Source organism: Pogoniulus pusillus, chromosome 21, assembly GCF_015220805.1.
Source record: "Pogoniulus pusillus isolate bPogPus1 chromosome 21, bPogPus1.pri, whole genome shotgun sequence".
Classification (NCBI taxonomy): domain Eukaryota; kingdom Metazoa; phylum Chordata; class Aves; order Piciformes; family Lybiidae; genus Pogoniulus; species Pogoniulus pusillus.
The window spans coordinates 14,881,282-14,897,795 of NC_087284.1; the positions used below are offsets into that span (position 1 = coordinate 14,881,282).

The 16,514-nt window shown below is 43.6% G+C and overlaps 1 protein-coding gene across 2 annotated transcripts in view; it reads right to left on the reverse strand.

Moving 5' to 3' along the window:
• The window catches only part of MBOAT1 (membrane bound O-acyltransferase domain containing 1), a 62,700-nt gene extending 47,068 nt beyond the window's left edge, over nt 1–15,632 (reverse strand). Inside the window, exon 1 of one of the 2 annotated variants that reach the window (XM_064161052.1) lies at nt 15,447–15,632. In XM_064161052.1, the coding sequence (XP_064017122.1) occupies nt 15,447–15,536 (90 nt within the window). In that variant the 5' untranslated portion in view covers nt 15,537–15,632. Of the gene's footprint in view, nt 1–9,017; nt 9,164–15,446 lie in introns of those variants that run through there. The other variant, XM_064161054.1, reaches the window with a different exon arrangement.
• Between the last annotated feature and the right edge of the window lie 882 nt (nt 15,633–16,514).

Sequence of the window (16,514 nt, forward strand, 5' to 3'; positions counted from 1 at the left end):
CTACATTAAACTGTAATGACTGTATGCTGAACAGATGTTTCAGTAGCGATCACTTATGTGGAGCGATGTTCTGCCACCGCCTCTACATGGTAATTACAGTTCTCTCAGAGAGTGATGCCAAAATATGGCATGAAGAAATTCCCCTGTATCCGAAATAGCCAGCACGAATTCCTACCTGTAACAGAAGCAGCAGTAAAACCAAAGAAGCTGGAAGCTTCAGCCACTCATGTAAAAGTCAGAATGCCTTTAGGCTGTTAGAGAGCTGCCTCATTTCTTTAGATTACTCAGCAGGAGTGAGGTAGCACACTAAATACAGAACCATTAACCCAAAAAGAGTACTTCAAAAAGAGTAATTTAACATACCTCTGTGCAGGTATAGGATGGCATGGAATAATACAGCACACTTGTCTAGAAACAGAACTACAGCCATCAGGTTTGCGTATAGCAGATAAGGACACAGAGGGGGGGGACATCATTATCCAAACAGGAAGTCTAAGGACAAAATCTCCCAACAGCAGGACCACATGCCTCACTTCTCCCAAGGCTTCCAGAGAAAGTCACTAGGACCTTCTATTTCTCCTGGGAAAGACGACATCTTGTACTGTCTACCCTCCTTGCTTATGCATAGATTCATGCTCACGCAGAGGGAACAGAGCAACCTCAGCATCACATCACTTCCTAAGTCCAGCTCTTCTCTCAGGGTCCACTCAGAAGACCTCATCTAACATATGTAAAGTTAGGAGACAGATGCTGAAGTGAAAATGAACAGAAACAAGGAACGCAATTCCTAGAGGGTAGAATGTAACAAACCAGAGTCCTACAAAGCTTCCTTTGAATGTCCCTAGAGCTCTTGGAACTTTTCATGAGAGGGACAACCGAGCACTGCTACCTCCTTTTCTTTGACACCTGTAGGGCTCAGGCAACTAAGAGGAGCTTGGATTCTTAGTTTTCATAATTATATAAATACACCAGTTATCCATTTTTGTCTCAGGAGCAAATTCTTGAATAATAGATATTATTCCCAACTCGTCATTTCCATGATGAATGCTCCCAAATCCTAATTATTTTCACACTACCTCCTAAGAACACTGCCTACCCTCTGCTCTGACACTATCACCTCATCCATCGTGGACAGTGGATCAGCAACGAAACAGAAGCAGGACTGAGGAAGGATTCATCAGGCATGACCCCACTTCAGTTTAGCAGCTACAGCACTAACTGCTGCAGAGATTTCAGCCCAGTCCACTTAAGTTATTCTTCAGTAACTACTTTGAAAGTAACATTGCCAAGAGTAGCATCACAGATATGCTTTTTTCCCCCCTAGATTTAAAGGTTTAGTTTTTAATGACTTAGAACACAGCAGAGCAGGCACCTTTTCACTTTGTTTAACTGGCATAAGTACATAGCTGATATATTCAAAATGCAAAGAAAGAAGACAACGCAGACATAAGTGCGTACACCTGACCACTCTGCTGGCATATCCTTCTGGGGCTTCTATGTAATTTATATTCCTCAAATACCAATGGCAGCTGCATCAATGTAGAAAGAGCAGGATCTTTACAGCAGTGTTTCTAAAGCCTCAAGTCAGAAACATGCTTAGCTTTCAGGCCAATTAAAAAAAAAAACAAAAACCAAAACTGGGCTTAAAAGTGCAATCCTTTACTAGAATTGGAAGCGACACATTTAAAATAACTTGCCCCACTATTGCTCTTGCAGTGCCTGTGCAATTCTATTTTCAGCTCCTTTCCTGTAGAAAAACATGTCAGCACTCTTTTAAAATACACACCAACACAAACAGAGCAGTTTTGTCCACATTATCCCTGGGATATCCCAGTAACTACACACAACAGAAAAAAATAAACATCAGTAAGGAGAAAAAGAAGTGCCAACTCCACAAGTTATTCCAAACCAAAATGACGCTGGGCTTTTTTCTCTCCGCTGTAGAAGCTGTCAGTGCTGTGTTAAATTCAGGCACATTATCCTCAGAATTAAGTAGCCTGATAAAAGATGATCTTTCAGACATCACAATGGTATTATATAAGGATTTATTGGGTTCTTTAACACTGAGCCATCCTGTATTTAAATGTTCAGTCATGCTCACAGTAACTTAAAACAAAGGCACTGTAAAAAGAAGCACATTAGGACAAGCTTAAAAAACTATGGCAGGACTTTGCCCAAAGGAAGGAGAAGAATTTAGATGTCTTAACACTTAAGTTGGTAGCATCTAAATTTCTTTTGTTATGAATGAGGAAAAAAATGTAATTCTAGATGTAATTCATCTAACCCTAAAACACAAATCCAAGCCAGGTACTTCTATGTAAGAGTAATCTAGATGAGTAAAATTAGATGCAAAAGTGTACACTGCAGACTTACAAAGATGAACAGTGGCCATTCTATACATACAAACTTTAACAGAGGCAAAAAGAAATGTCTAGTCTGCCATTGGATTTCCATTTAGTTGTAAGAAATCAAATTCTCCAAAAAAGGACCCACAGTTCCTGGTGTTCCACTTCTTGGTCTAGTGTTTAAAAGCACCGTAAAATGGTATCACATTCCCGAAAGTGGTATTCTGCTGTAAACTAAGCTCACTTCAAGTGCCTGAAATAGAGCTGAAGGGAAAAAGGAGAAAAAAGTGACAATCAGTAGGCACTTCTGGGAAAAAAAAAACTAGTGTATCTACTGCCAGATAGATGTGGAAGAGTTCTAGGGTAACAATGCTCCTATTTGATGGGTGTAGTCAAACACACCCAGCTTCTGAAAGCAGGTGCTGCAAATCTCAGCTCTTCCCCTCCTCTTCCTAGTCTAAGCAGTTTTGCATCTCCAAAGCACCCAGTAACACCACTTGCAGAAGAAGGGAAGAAAAACCCTTGTGAATGACAAAGAAAAACCTTTTGGCTGAGCTTAAAAACCATCTGGGCAGGATACATCCACAGCCAGAGGTGAAGATCTGTGTCTAGCCAGGTATGGGGCACAGAGCTCAGAGTATTTTCCAATATTGTAGATCTACAGAATTTGGCAAAAGAGGTACAGAAAATACTCCTAGATAGCTTTCAACATGGAACTCCCACACAGGCAGAAGAGGATTCACAACAGCTACATAAAGACCAGGGAAAATCTGCTGTGAATCTGCAGAATTTTGGGTTTGTTTCAGTTTTGTTCTGTTTTGGGTTTTTTTTTTGTGTGTGTGTGTAGATCATTTTTGCTCAGTTCAACTTGTGCCGATACACAACTGAATCTCTCTACAAGAGGCAAAAAAAAAAGCATGACACAAGTGGAGAGAATACACACAGCACCACCTCTTTAGTAATTAATATCAGTCAGAGACACTTGACTGGAAAAATCACATTTTCAGTTTGTATTTTGGCAATTACCTTTGCAAGCATAATGGTTACTAACTCACACTGCTTTCATAAACAGTGAAAACTTTATGTCCTGCAGATGCTTGCAGAGTCTCCCATTTCCACTACGGACCTTGATTCTGCTGGCAAGCACATTTTCTAGATAGGCTAAAGAATGAATGGAAAAAACACTATTTCCAAAAAGTTGTGTACAGGTTAGTTTGGTTTTGATTTGGGTTTTTTCCAATTCAAGTACAATTACATTTGTTTCGCTCCTTTGCTGTAACAGTGACTGCAGAACTAGCAAGCCTCTGTAACTGCCAACTTGAGATACTCACTTTCACAGATACGAGATTTCACAGTCATAAAGTACTGCTCTTCCCTATTGTTCCAAGTTTTAAAGTGAAATTATTGCTCTGTGCTGTTTGATGTAAGATATATTTACCAAACTGTCATTTGTGTGGGTTGCAGACTTCATTTTTAATCCCTTCAGAACTGTGGCAGGAAGAGAACCCACCAATAAAACATGCTCAGTGACAATATCCTGTTGTGGCTGGTTTTTCCTTTCTTACTTCTGCTCAGAATTTGCAGCATACTCACTTCATTCTCATTTATTTTGGATCTTGAGCCATGCAAGAAGACAAGAGCACAGCCCCAGCTGTTCAGTTATGCCTGTGTTACAGGCACCTTACATCTACAGCAAACATCTCTGGAAGCTGAACTTTGGAGTATGACTAATTTTAGGCACTCAACCTCAGATACTGTTGAAAACAAGTAACTTGGAGATGATAAGCACTCAGAACTTGGCACAGGCCAAACAACTCAACCATCACTAAATTACAGTATCTGGAAATCATTACTATCTTTCCAAAAAGTCATGCTCTGAACCAATTCCATGGGTTACCCCCTCAAAAAAACCCCAAACAACAAACCCAGCACCACATTTCCTGATTTTTAAACTTAGCAACCAAATCAAACAAAAACTAACAGAAAAGTACACAGCATGATCAAGTGTCAGCTGGTGAACAAGCATAAAGAAACAAAATAAACAGTAAAGATACTTGGATTTTGCTATAAACCAATTACATTTGCACTGTACTGTATTTGAGGAAAAAGGTTTATTTCCTTGCCTCATTAAAACCTTGCTGCCTTCTTTATATACCCCCTACTAGACTTCCATACATCTACTTGCATGCTTTACAGCAGAACTTCAGGTCCTAGCACTGACATTTTCCCAAGACAACTGCCATATCAGGAGGAGAAAAAAAAATCCACCCATATTTGTATCACTTAATCACAGTATTATATTTTTCCCCAGGCATATTCTTGCCATAGTCCTGAGTCAGCAATTGCAGAAACTTAACTTGCTGTCCTTTACAAAGAATCATTAGAAACAGGAATAAGCCTCATTTTTCCTCCCTCTAACAGCAAGAATGCTCTTACATGTTAGAATTATTCCAGTGATGCTCCTACTACGTTTTATGGGCAGTAAATTGCCTATCACTGCAAAGTACAGCAACGAAATTCCAGAAACTCAAAGCAAGCTCTTCTCAAAACACCCTACGAACTCAAACACAGCCAGGAAAAAGAAATTCAACAATCCTTTAAAGTCACATAAATAATTGTAACTTCTCTTTCAAACAAGCACTTTACACATAAAGCCTAAAAAAAAAAAATGCTTCAGAAGAACTAGGACATTGCGTGATCTGCACAGCTGGCTTGCAACATTTTTTCCATCCCTTCTTCTATCATGAGGTTTTTACACTAATAGCATCTGGCTATCTCAGAAGCATCTTTGCAGGTTTGATTTTTAGCAAACTTAAGGTATCTTAAAATGCACATGGACTTTTTCCCACTGTTATGGCAGCACTAAAGCACAGAGTATGGTAGCATTTTAGCTAACTTGGGACAAGATTACCAGAGATCTGGATCTCTGCTGACTGCCCAAAGTCTCTCAAGGGCACAAGCCAGCAGTTCTACCTGACAGCAAATAAATTAGGCCACCATCTCACAGGCAGAGACAGCTCAAGCAATTGCAAAGACCCAATCCTCAACAGAGGAAATAGAGGTGCATCTGCCATTTAGAGGTCTTCTAAACTGCTCTGGTACTTTGCCTTTATTAGTAACTCTGCTTGAACACTTAAGTAACAAAGTGAAAAGAAGGTCAAAAAAACCAAGAAGCCTAAGGTAGTCTGGCAACTGAGGTAATGGCTCACATGAAATGCAGGGCTGATAAACAGTTAGATAACAGACTACTGATCAGGATGTCAGAACCCTGTCAAAGGATGACGGGACACCACCCCAGACACCTGCTGGTGTAGTCTCTTCAGAAAGAATGTGCAGATCACAACCCCCCCAAACACAACATTAAAAGATATGCAGCGTGAACTGAACAGAGAAGAAACTCTCAGCATTTGGACAAAAAAGAAACCATCCAACAGTTGAAAACCAGGACAAGCAGGCAAATAACCAAGAGGGAGATAAATCACAAAGCATATGAGGCCAGTTATCTCCTATATAAACCAACCGAACAGCAGGTGTAGCTCGGGCTCCTTCAAAGCAGGATGTTAAGAGAAGGACCTCTCTAGGGCGTTGGCTGATCTTCTTTACAGCCACCATCTGCTTCCTGCTGTCTCACCACATAACGAAACTCAAGTAATAAATCCAAGGTCAAGTCAGACCCTGGGAGAAGATGATGACTCAGATATAGTTGACCCACTCACCCATAGCAGGAGCAGCTGCACTTGGATCGCCAGCAGTGATCCAGGATCCCAAAAGCATCACCAACATCACAGGCAGAGCTGCCAGAAACCAGTGCCTGCAGAGAGGACTGGCCCTGAAAAGGGCCAGCAAAAGAATATGTACTCCCAAAAGTTTTCCCTTTTAAGCTGTTAGGTATCTGACTCTAGATACTCATGTTTTTCACATGAGCACTGCCCCTATTTCTGGCCTTAGCAGCCTCCTGCTGAAATGGGTTTCACAGTCCAGTTCTGGATTGCATGAAGAAGACCTTCATTTTCTTCACAATTGAATATGCAGCTTCCAATATCATCTTTTTTTCTCTTCATGTGGACAAACACAGGGAGACCAAAGAGAAATCATCCTAGGTCCATTTCACCTATGCTGCTCAGTATACTTTCACAGTGTACTTTCAAAGCCCTTGAAGAGTCACACTTCTAAAGCAAACAACCCAGTTCCTTCCATTTGCTTTTGCATATTTAAGAAAACAAACCCACCCTGTAACTTTTTTCTTTCACCTTTTTGATATTTTCATTGTGCCCTCACAGCAAAGAACAGTTATATGACAAGACAAACTACAACGAGACAGAAACATAATTATGTCACCCAGTTCCTTCTTCCCTGGATCATTCTTTGTTCTAATCCTCATTTTATTTACTGGTTAGCATCAGCAGAACATCTCTAAAACTTTCTTCTTCTACACTTCTGAAATAATTTTCCTCTCTGCATCATTACATTTGCAACTGGCAACCAGCACCCTGGCAGGCAAGCAGCAATAAAGGTAACACAAAATTAAAGCTACATTCTCTGAATAAAAAAACCAAGTATTTTCTCTCTCCAGAGCCTACCACATTTCACAATGTACCACAGCAATATGCCTACACTTTCAACATACTTGTATAAAACAGGCAAAACCTGAGTGCAGTGTTATTGTTGCTGTGGCAACTGCAGACCACAATTTATTTTTTGTCTCAAGAGAATTAGCATGAAAGCAAACATACCTATGAAGGCATAAACAGCTGTGGGTGCTAACCATGCCTACAACTCAGTGCGGATGTGTAATGCTGCCATCTATCAAAACCTGGATTTCATTCAACAAGTCATTTAACTTCCCAGTCACTGTCTCCAAACCATTTCTCTACATGTTTTTCACCTTCAAAAACAGCAAAGCAGGCACAGCATCCTGAACAATGCCACTGCTTAAGAAGGATAAATGCAACACAACTTAAACTCCACTTGTGAGTGAACAAAGTATCTCTAAAACACTCTCTATAAAAAGATAAATCATTGACCATCAGCTAGAATTCACTGCTACAGACACTTAGCGTGAACCACAGGAGTCAGTGATTTGAACCTGTTTATCTCATGTGAGCACACACAGGGGGCAAAGTCAATACTGTACTACTCTTTAACACTGCCTTGCACTGATAACAAGAAAAATTCCCACTTTCACCAGTTTATCGAGTCATTTAAACTAGGTGCAGGAGTTAATAATTAAATCTTTTCTACTCAGCAGTCCTTTAAAGAAACAAATCCTTAAAAAAACCTGATAGATGAACATGAAAGCAAGCATGGAAATCATTTGAGAAACGCTGAAACTGGAGGGTCCTCAAACGTTTGATTTTTTTGCCTTGTCATTCTGCCTTCCCCATTCCTGCCCTATCTGCATACCAGCACCAAACTGCTCTTGAACAAAAAACCACAAACGAAGAAATTGCTCAAGTCCAATTACAGCTTTTTGTCAAAAGACTAGGGGCCTGTAGAAGAAGCAAGCAGCTTAAGTTTCTTTCTTGGCATGAAACTAATTTTTTAGCATTCTGCAGACCATCCAAAAAGACTGATCTAAAGGAATATTTTCTTGCCTCCTTTTTCCCTCCCAGACACCCCCAGACTGGTGCACTCACTGAACCTGAAGACCATAGAATATAATCTGACACCGATCAGTAAATTTTTAAAGCTGCTGTTCCATATGATTGCCACATTTTAGTCTGGGATTTACCAGTCTGGAGCACATAGTTCTATCCACCTTTTGCATATGCCATCAAGGTAGGTTAGCTCACATGCTTTCAGACAGCATTGCACCCACTACACTGCAGTGTCGCATGAGCATGCAGGCAGAATTCCCATTGTCCAGCCACTCAATCACCCAGAAACACCAGACAAATGTTCAGAGTCCTCAAATTCCACCTGGACAAAGAATTCAGAAAGAGGGAAACCAAGAATGAAGGCTTGTTCTATCATGTAGTACTTGCTTTGTCTAAGACAGCACAGCAGCAGTCATGCTATAGACTCACTGACTAAACAGTTCTCAGAGTAATGACTACTACCATCTCAGAGGAATGACTGAGAACAAACTCTTAGTCAATTTGTAAACCTTTCAACTTACTTGATTCAAGAATGTATTTACAAGTTTTTTTTTCCTTGCACTGAGACATTTTTTTTCCCCTAAGCCTGAATTTTTCTTCTCATGAGGAAAGTTCAAAACACAGTTTAAAATCATTTCCTACCAAACTGCATTAAGGATGCAACATACTGTAAATAATCTCCCTAAAAATGTTCTAAACAATTTATGTCAGAAACTATTGCTTGGGCTTCTGTTATTGCTTTGGTGCTCACCTGTGATTTTGCAAAAGCTGTTTAAAATACCTTAAACTCAGGAAAAAAGGCCTGGTGAAAACAAAGATTTCCAATCAAGACTGGAAGATGGAGAACAATCAACTCCTACCATGCCCTGGGGAAGGGCCACCCAAAAGGTTTCCCCTTGGCTGTTTTTCCCATATGCTGTTCCCCCCACGAGCAGAGGCAGGACAGGCTGACCCAGGCAAGCCCCGTGCAGAACAGACTGGATTCCGTATTGTCAGAAGTGACCAAACAAGCCTGACCAGTGCTGTGCTCTAAAAGAATTGTCAAAAGAAGGTCAGAGATTTCCACTATGCCTACCTCAGCAAGCGCTGTGGTGCAGCAGAAGCAAGTCTGAAGAGCAAAAGACTGAGGATGAGGATGCCACATTCACGTGACTCATTTTCTAGATAGTGTCACTTCAGAGGAGCAGAACTCTGGTGGTACAGGCTGAAGTGCTGCAGGTTAAAGCTCTTCAGGCTCAGGAGATGCAACCTTCAGCTTTATGTCCTCAGAAGCAGCCTCCCAGAGATGCTCTCAGGCCACTCTGTGAACAAAGTGTACTAAGTGGGGACAGTCAAAAGGTTCATTCCCAAAGCACACTTCCGATCCAAACTACATGCTAGCATAAAGGCTCAGTATTAATAAAAGACTGAAGAAATGTATGTACCAGAATATATGCATGAAGAGCAAGCCTGAGTTTATGGAAGCTCTCCATAAGCATCCTCACCATGCTACAAAAGTACCCAGGAAATGAGGGGTTTAGTACCCTCAAAGTTACCTGTAACCACTAGGTCACATAAAGAGGGATATTTTCACTCCAAAACCAGCTCATTAACATCAGACTTTTAACTCAGTTTCAGACAAGTACAAAAGGTCAGATTCACCTTTGTGCTAATGCCAAGACCAACGCTGCAGCCTCCTCTGCCCAGGGATTATCAGCACCACTTACAGTTTGGCAAGTCTACCTTGAGCATTGCCCATTCCCATGAATTGTAACAGAAGCCAAAGAGCAGCCAGGGCACTCGATATAATGCCAGGCTGGCCACTGTGCAGCAAATCCTAAGCATCAGGGCCTCCCTTTAAAGCACAGAGCCAGCTCTGTGCTCAGTGCCTGGACCCCCCTAGGCTGGAGCCCAAGAATCTTTACTTTATATTGTCTCAAAATAGCTGCAGAGCACCACCACATCAGAGTGGTGTGATTAATGTGTGGAGAAGGCTTCAGGAAACTTTATGCAGCACTTGAACGTTTATTTTTCCAGATCTTGTTTAACACAAATGAGAAGGAAAGTGCTTTACAAGGGGGAAAATTTCAAGCGGCTGATTCCAGTTGCACTTCTGTCCCTTGCCAAGTAAAAAACTTATTAGGCTAGACTTTGTTTACAAGGCATGAAGAATGTGGAAATATTTACACCCATAGTGTCAAGACATCAGGCGTGAGGTTCAAGATTGCAGTGCCAAACTGACTGAGAACACGTTGGAAAAGGCAGCATGTCTTTCCAAGGCAGAGGGAAAATGTGTATTACTGCAATTGTTAGTAACAGTTGACCTGAAAAAAAACAAAGTCCATCTTTGGAGACAGTCTTAATGTTTGGAAAGGAGGGAACATACAGAATCTTGGGCCCTGCACAAGCAGATTTGCTCTAAGCACACAGAAAACCTGTGCAGCTCATGAGCACTATGAACTGCTCTGCTAGCAGAGACCTATTTAACTGGGGATCCAAGACAGAGTCTGACAGACTACACCTCTGTTCTTTACATCAAGTGCTATGGCCTTCATGGCATCACAGTAAAAAGCCAAGGATTTTCTTTAAGGACAATAGTTTTACAAAATCTGGGTACTCAAAGGGCAGAAAATATCACCATTACAGTTGGTTTTGGCAAACTAAGTAGTATCTATCTATAACTGCCGTTTAAGATGTTGCTTTCAAATTTCATTTTTACCTACTGTTTCTCAAATAGCTAAAAGTTACACAGCCTCATTTTTTGCAGCTGAGGGTGTCAGGCAGGGACTTCCATCTTCAAGGAACTTTCATCTTCATTTATCTCACTTCATTAAAAAAATAAACATTTTTCCCCAGCATTACATCTTCTAATGCCTCTATCAACAACCATTAAAGGAACCTCAAAGTTCCCAGCCTAAGTCTGCTGAGTTCCTAGAAAGCTAAATTTTAATTTATCTTTTCACTGCCCAAAAACTGGATTAGAAATGTCTGGGACTAACACATCTGTCGACTGGTTAAACGAGAAAGCACAGGAGTAAAACTGAAGACAGGCAGCAAACAAACTGTAACATATGTACCAACCTTGGTGATACTGTGATACGAAATTCAACAAAACTCAGATTTTGGGATCAGCATTCAAGCTGATTTTTGTAAATGGAAAAAAAGACCCACCATCTCACATATATTTTTTGCTTCTTTCTTCTATTTAAACCAGTTCATTGGCATGCTATGGCCAGACAGCTATTCAAACTCAAGGAATGGTGGGAAGACATCCCTAATTCTTCAACTATTCTAAGACTCAGAGGCATGTCTCACAGTCACCCCACAGAGTTACTGTTTAATTTAAACTGCTGCCAAAATATAAATATGCAGACCAGCTTCAATGGAAAGATTAAAATGAAAAGCATGGTGTAAAACCAGCAGCCAAAGCATCCGAAATTAAGTTTAAAAGCACATTTTTAACCCTTTGGGGAAACAGAGTTGGCCTCATCAATGAAGTTAAAAGCCCTCTGACAGAAACATCAGAAAATGCCTATGCCTTTTTTTCCCCCTCCTCTTCTTTTAGCAAGTTCAACTCCTTGAACATAGAACATTCTTCCCTGAAAGTCAACAACTTAGTACTGTCTGACACAGATCAGAGTGAGACCTGTTAAAATGTAAAGTCTGTTGTACAGCAGTTGAAGATTTGCATTTGGGCAACAGGCGACCCAGAATATCAAGGCAAAATAGCCTTGAGAAATGAAACTTCTTAATCCTATGTCTTTAACCCTTTCAATCAGAATTGAAGCTTCTAGAGATATCTCCTGAAAGGAGGTTGCAGTCATGTGGGGGTTGGTCTCTTCTTCCAGGCAACCGGCAACAGAACAAAAGGACACAGTCTCAAGATATGCCAAGGGAGGTATAGGCTGGACATTAGGAGGAAGTTTTTCACATAGAGAGTGATTTGCCATTGGAATGGGCTGCCCAGGGAGGTGGTGGAGTCACCATCCCTGGAGGTGTTCAAGAAAAGACTGGATGAGGCACTTAGTGCCATGGTCTAGTTGATTGGCTAGGGCTGGGTGCTAGGTTGGACTGGATGATCTTGGAGGTCTCTTCCAACCCAGTTGATTCCATGATTCTATCTAGAGATTAGGAAGGAATGGCAAAACTGTGCCACTACACTTACTTCAAGTACGTCTTTAAGTAATCTATTTCTTCACATAGACTTTGTTTACAGAAGTTGCACTGTTAAAATGCTTAACATCTATCTTGCTGATTTATGGTCAAGAACAGTGTCCCCAGATTGCTGATTGAGAACATATATGACAAAAAAAATTACACACTTGGCAAGAAGTTACTGTATAAGCATACTGGAGGGATGATGATGTTCTAGAATCAGTGACCTGGGGCATATCTGAGAAGGAAAAAAACCACCCTAAAACTCTTTTCCAAATGCTGCTGGAGGTATGTCATTGACCTAGCCAGATATTTTTAGAACACAAGTCAGCTAAACTTCAAAGTCTGCTTCCCTGATATATGGGGATGAACAGTGAATCTTTTCATCCTCCTTCAAGCTCATTAATCTTGTTACTGAATATAGCACTTCTTAAAAATTAAAATATTTCAATGCTAAATTCAAAGAGAAATGGTCCATTAAAGAGATATGCAAATGCAGACTGAGACATCAGGATTATTTTAGCATCTCAAATAGAGAACATCACTGTGTCCTCATGCAATGCTCTCACAAACCATGAGCAACTTGCCAGGCAGACAGCACTGCTAGGAGCTGCATCCTCTGTACCTGCTCTATTTCTAAGTTGAAATTCTTTAAAATTAAGTAAACAATCAATGTAAACAATTATATTTTCATATCCAGCCTTGCTTCCCATAGTTTGAGCCAATAGCTGTTTATCAGACAACAGAACATTTCCCACCTACCATTACCACAGCTTTTCTGCCCCTGTTATGAAAGGCAAAGAACAGTGACTTTCCCTTTTTAGACTTTTAGCTCGACATTTTTTTCTGCTCCTCACAGCAAAAATTTCTCTCACAGAATGGATCTCATAGGAAAACATCTCTGCAAGGGAAGGGACAAGTCCTCTGTGCACTTAGTGTAGAAACAGATGCAAGTAGTTTTCATGTACCTCAGTGACCTGGAGAGTCTATGCCCCACCTGTGTGCCTTTCGTTCTCTAGCCACTTCCTGGCATTTTTGAAGGCTCGAGGCCAGGAGGAAGGTTTAGGCTGTCACTATCCAAGAAGCCATGCACAATGACACTGACACACAAACCAGAGACTGCCTTCACCCTGCTGCAGCCTAGCCACAAAGCCTATTAGCACTGCAACAAGGGGCTCATATAAAACCAGTCCTTGCCACACAAAAGTATTTATCAAAACACTCTCCTGTATGCACAGCTCTGCTCTGCACAGGGCAGAAAGTGAACTTTTCTCTCTCCCTCAACAAAATCCCGCTCTCATTCTAATGAGGAAGGTAACCGACTCACCTGGCAATGGATCTCTAAGAAAGTGTTGGAAGTGCTTATGTTTTGTTTCCAAGGGCACTGGCACTGCAAGTCACAGTTAAAACTCATGCCTTTGAGAGGACAGTAGTGGCACAACAGTTCCACAGAACAATCTGGGTATTTCCTACTTTGGGCCATGAGAAATTCCTGATTCTTGGCACAGTCCAGCACATTGAGGTGGGGCATGAGGTGTGGGGAAGACTTTTTCTAAACGACTGACAACATAATCTCACAGGGACAATTAAGAAGGATCTGGGCAGGGTGGAGGAAGAGATCTTCGGGTGGAGAAACCTGTGTTTCTGCACAGCTGTGCTGCAGTTTTAGGACAAATCCCACCAAAGAGAGTTACTCCTGACCCACCACTAAGATGTGCTGCTGGAGACTGCAAAGCCATTCACAGGAATGGCACTTATGCCTGCAGGAACACTGGCACAGCCCAGCCACACTGCTAATCCCAGAGCATGTATCTCCTGCCTACTGGTGTGGGCCCAAGATGCTTAGCACCAGGCATGCAAGTGCCCACCATCAAGACCCATAGGACCACGGCCCCTGAGATAAACACATCGCAGACGCAGGGAAGCATCCTCAGGCTCAGAGAAGCACAGGGAGAAATTTCCTGCGTGGACAACATCAACTTTGTATCACCTTGGCTGAACTTAAGGACAAGTGTTTGAAAGCTCAGAAACAAAATCCTGCAGTGTGTCAAGTTGTCATTGTTCAGTGACCTAGTCAGCCTAGCAGTGTACACACACCACGGCACTGAAAACAAGCTGGAACAGTAAACATGTGCTATTCCTGGTTCCTTCGGTGAATATGAGAACATCTATCATGGCATGGAATACCTCAAAAAAGAAGCTAATCACTATTCATGCACCTTCTCTTAAATGAAAGTATGGGCTTATAAAATATTGTATACCTTGATTGTTTGACTGGTTTAGTGTTGAGCAACAGATCTCTTTTCTGTATCAAAAGCCGTTTTCTGTTTAAAAAGGAAAAAGCCAGCATAGGAGTTTAATACATAAAATGATATAATGATAAACTTCTTACTCAACTTTAAAACCAAGCAGTAGTAAAAAATGATACATAGCACCAACTGCTCTGCAAACACAAAAAAGCAAATAAACCTTTGACTTTTACCATCATGCTTCTGCCACCCTGGTTTCCTGGGGCAGAGCTCAACTTAGCAGTTTGGTGGAAGGGTCTTCCTGGCCAGCACCAACTTCCCAGACCTAACTTCCTCGTTGCTGAAATAATGCAGGAAGGCAGCAGGTGCACGCAGGGCTTAAGAGGCAACAAAAGGTGTGGGGGTGGTAGAGAAAGTTTAACTAGAAGCCTGCAAACAAACCACAGCCAAAAATGTGTATTACACTGTTAAACTTTTCACGCGGAACTGCTCGCCCATTCCTATGCGTTTCTCATCTTCATACAAGCACTGTGCAACTCCACAGGCGCTTGTGTCCGGCTGAACAAGACCTCTGTGCCTCCTTGCTCCGATCCGGAGTCACAACAGCAGTGCCTGCACGTAACGATTTTTGAGGGGACTCAGGGCATCCACCCTCCCACGCACCTCCCGGTCCCAAACAGTTCAGCAGCGGCGGGCAAGCACCTGAAACATGTCAGCGTTGCAAACTTCCCTGCAGTTAGCTCAACACCGCGGCTGAGAGCATCCCGCAGCCTCAACGACTTTTTGCAGGAGGATGAAATGTGCCAAGCAGTGCCGGGAAAAACGAAGAGCTGTCGCTGTCACAACAAAACAGCCAGCCAAGCCAGGCTATGCGACTCAACCCGGACCGACCCCGCCTTGTTGCCCCTTCCCCTCGCCCAAACACGTTTCTATCGCAAGCTTTTCCGCGGGGGACGATGTCTTCGCGATGCCCCCCAGGACCTTTGGCAGATGCAAGGCGTGACCACGAAGGGTGACTCGCCTCTGCAGGACGAGCCCTCCATCCCCTCACGCCGGGAGACGCCAGCTCCAGCACACACGCCAGAGTCCCCGCCGCCCCGCGCCCCAGCCCACAGCCTCACCTGGTCCAGCGGGATGCCCAGCAGGCCGCTCAGCGGGTGCAGCAAGGTGGAGCCGGTGGTGCGGTACAGGGCTCCCGGCGACTCGCCCATGCTGCATCCCCACCACCTTCCACTATCGTCGCCACACGCCCCCACCCCGGCCCGGCCCGCACCGCACCACCCCGCCACGACGGCCGCCGGGCCGCAGGGGGCGCTCGGCGGGGCGTGGCGGCGCCGCTGCCAACGGCCAGGGGCGGGGGAAGGCAGGGCCCAGCGGGCAGGCGGCCGCAGGAGGGGGTGGTGTCGCCAGGCCCATCACCTGCCCCCTCCCGCCGTCCCCAGCCCCCTATAGCGGATTCGAGCTGAAAGGCGGGAGTCGCCCTCCCCACGCCCGCAGCGTGGCGGGTATTACGGGAAGAGGAAAACACCCCGCGCCTCCTCTGCCCGGAGTCCCCCCGCCACGCTCCGCCCCGCTGCGGGGGCCGGCAGCGCGCTTAAAGCTGTTCCGGAGCGAACGGTGGTTAAAGCTCGGCGCTGGGGGCAAAGGGGGCACGTTCGCGCCTTGTGCTCAGGGGTTGGGGTGTGGCTGCTTGACGGAGGCGCCTTGGGCGTGTGGTCGCGGCAGGTGGCGGGAACTTCCCCTCCCCAGTGCTGGGCTCCTTAGTGCAAAGGGAAGAGGGAACTGCTGGAGAGAATCCATCGGGGGGCCACAGAGGTTGTGAGGGGACTGGAGCATCTCTCAGAACGAAGGGCTGAGAGACCTGGGACAGTTTAGCCTGGCAAAGGGAAGACTGAGAGAGAATCTTAAATATGCATATGAGTAGCCAAAGGGTGGGAGCCATGAGGACGGGTCTGGGCTCTTCTCAGCGCCTAGTGATAGCATATGGGGTAACAGGTACGGACTGCAACACACCAGGTTTCACTTAAGGGAAAACTCAGCTGTGAGGCTGCCAGAGCACAGAACAAGACTGCTCAGAGTGGTTGTGCAGTCTCTCCTCTGAGACATTGCACAGGATCCCACTCAGTGGGGTTTTGAAATCTGCTCTGGGTGAACCTACTTCAGCAGGGTGTTGGACACACCTTGAGTGC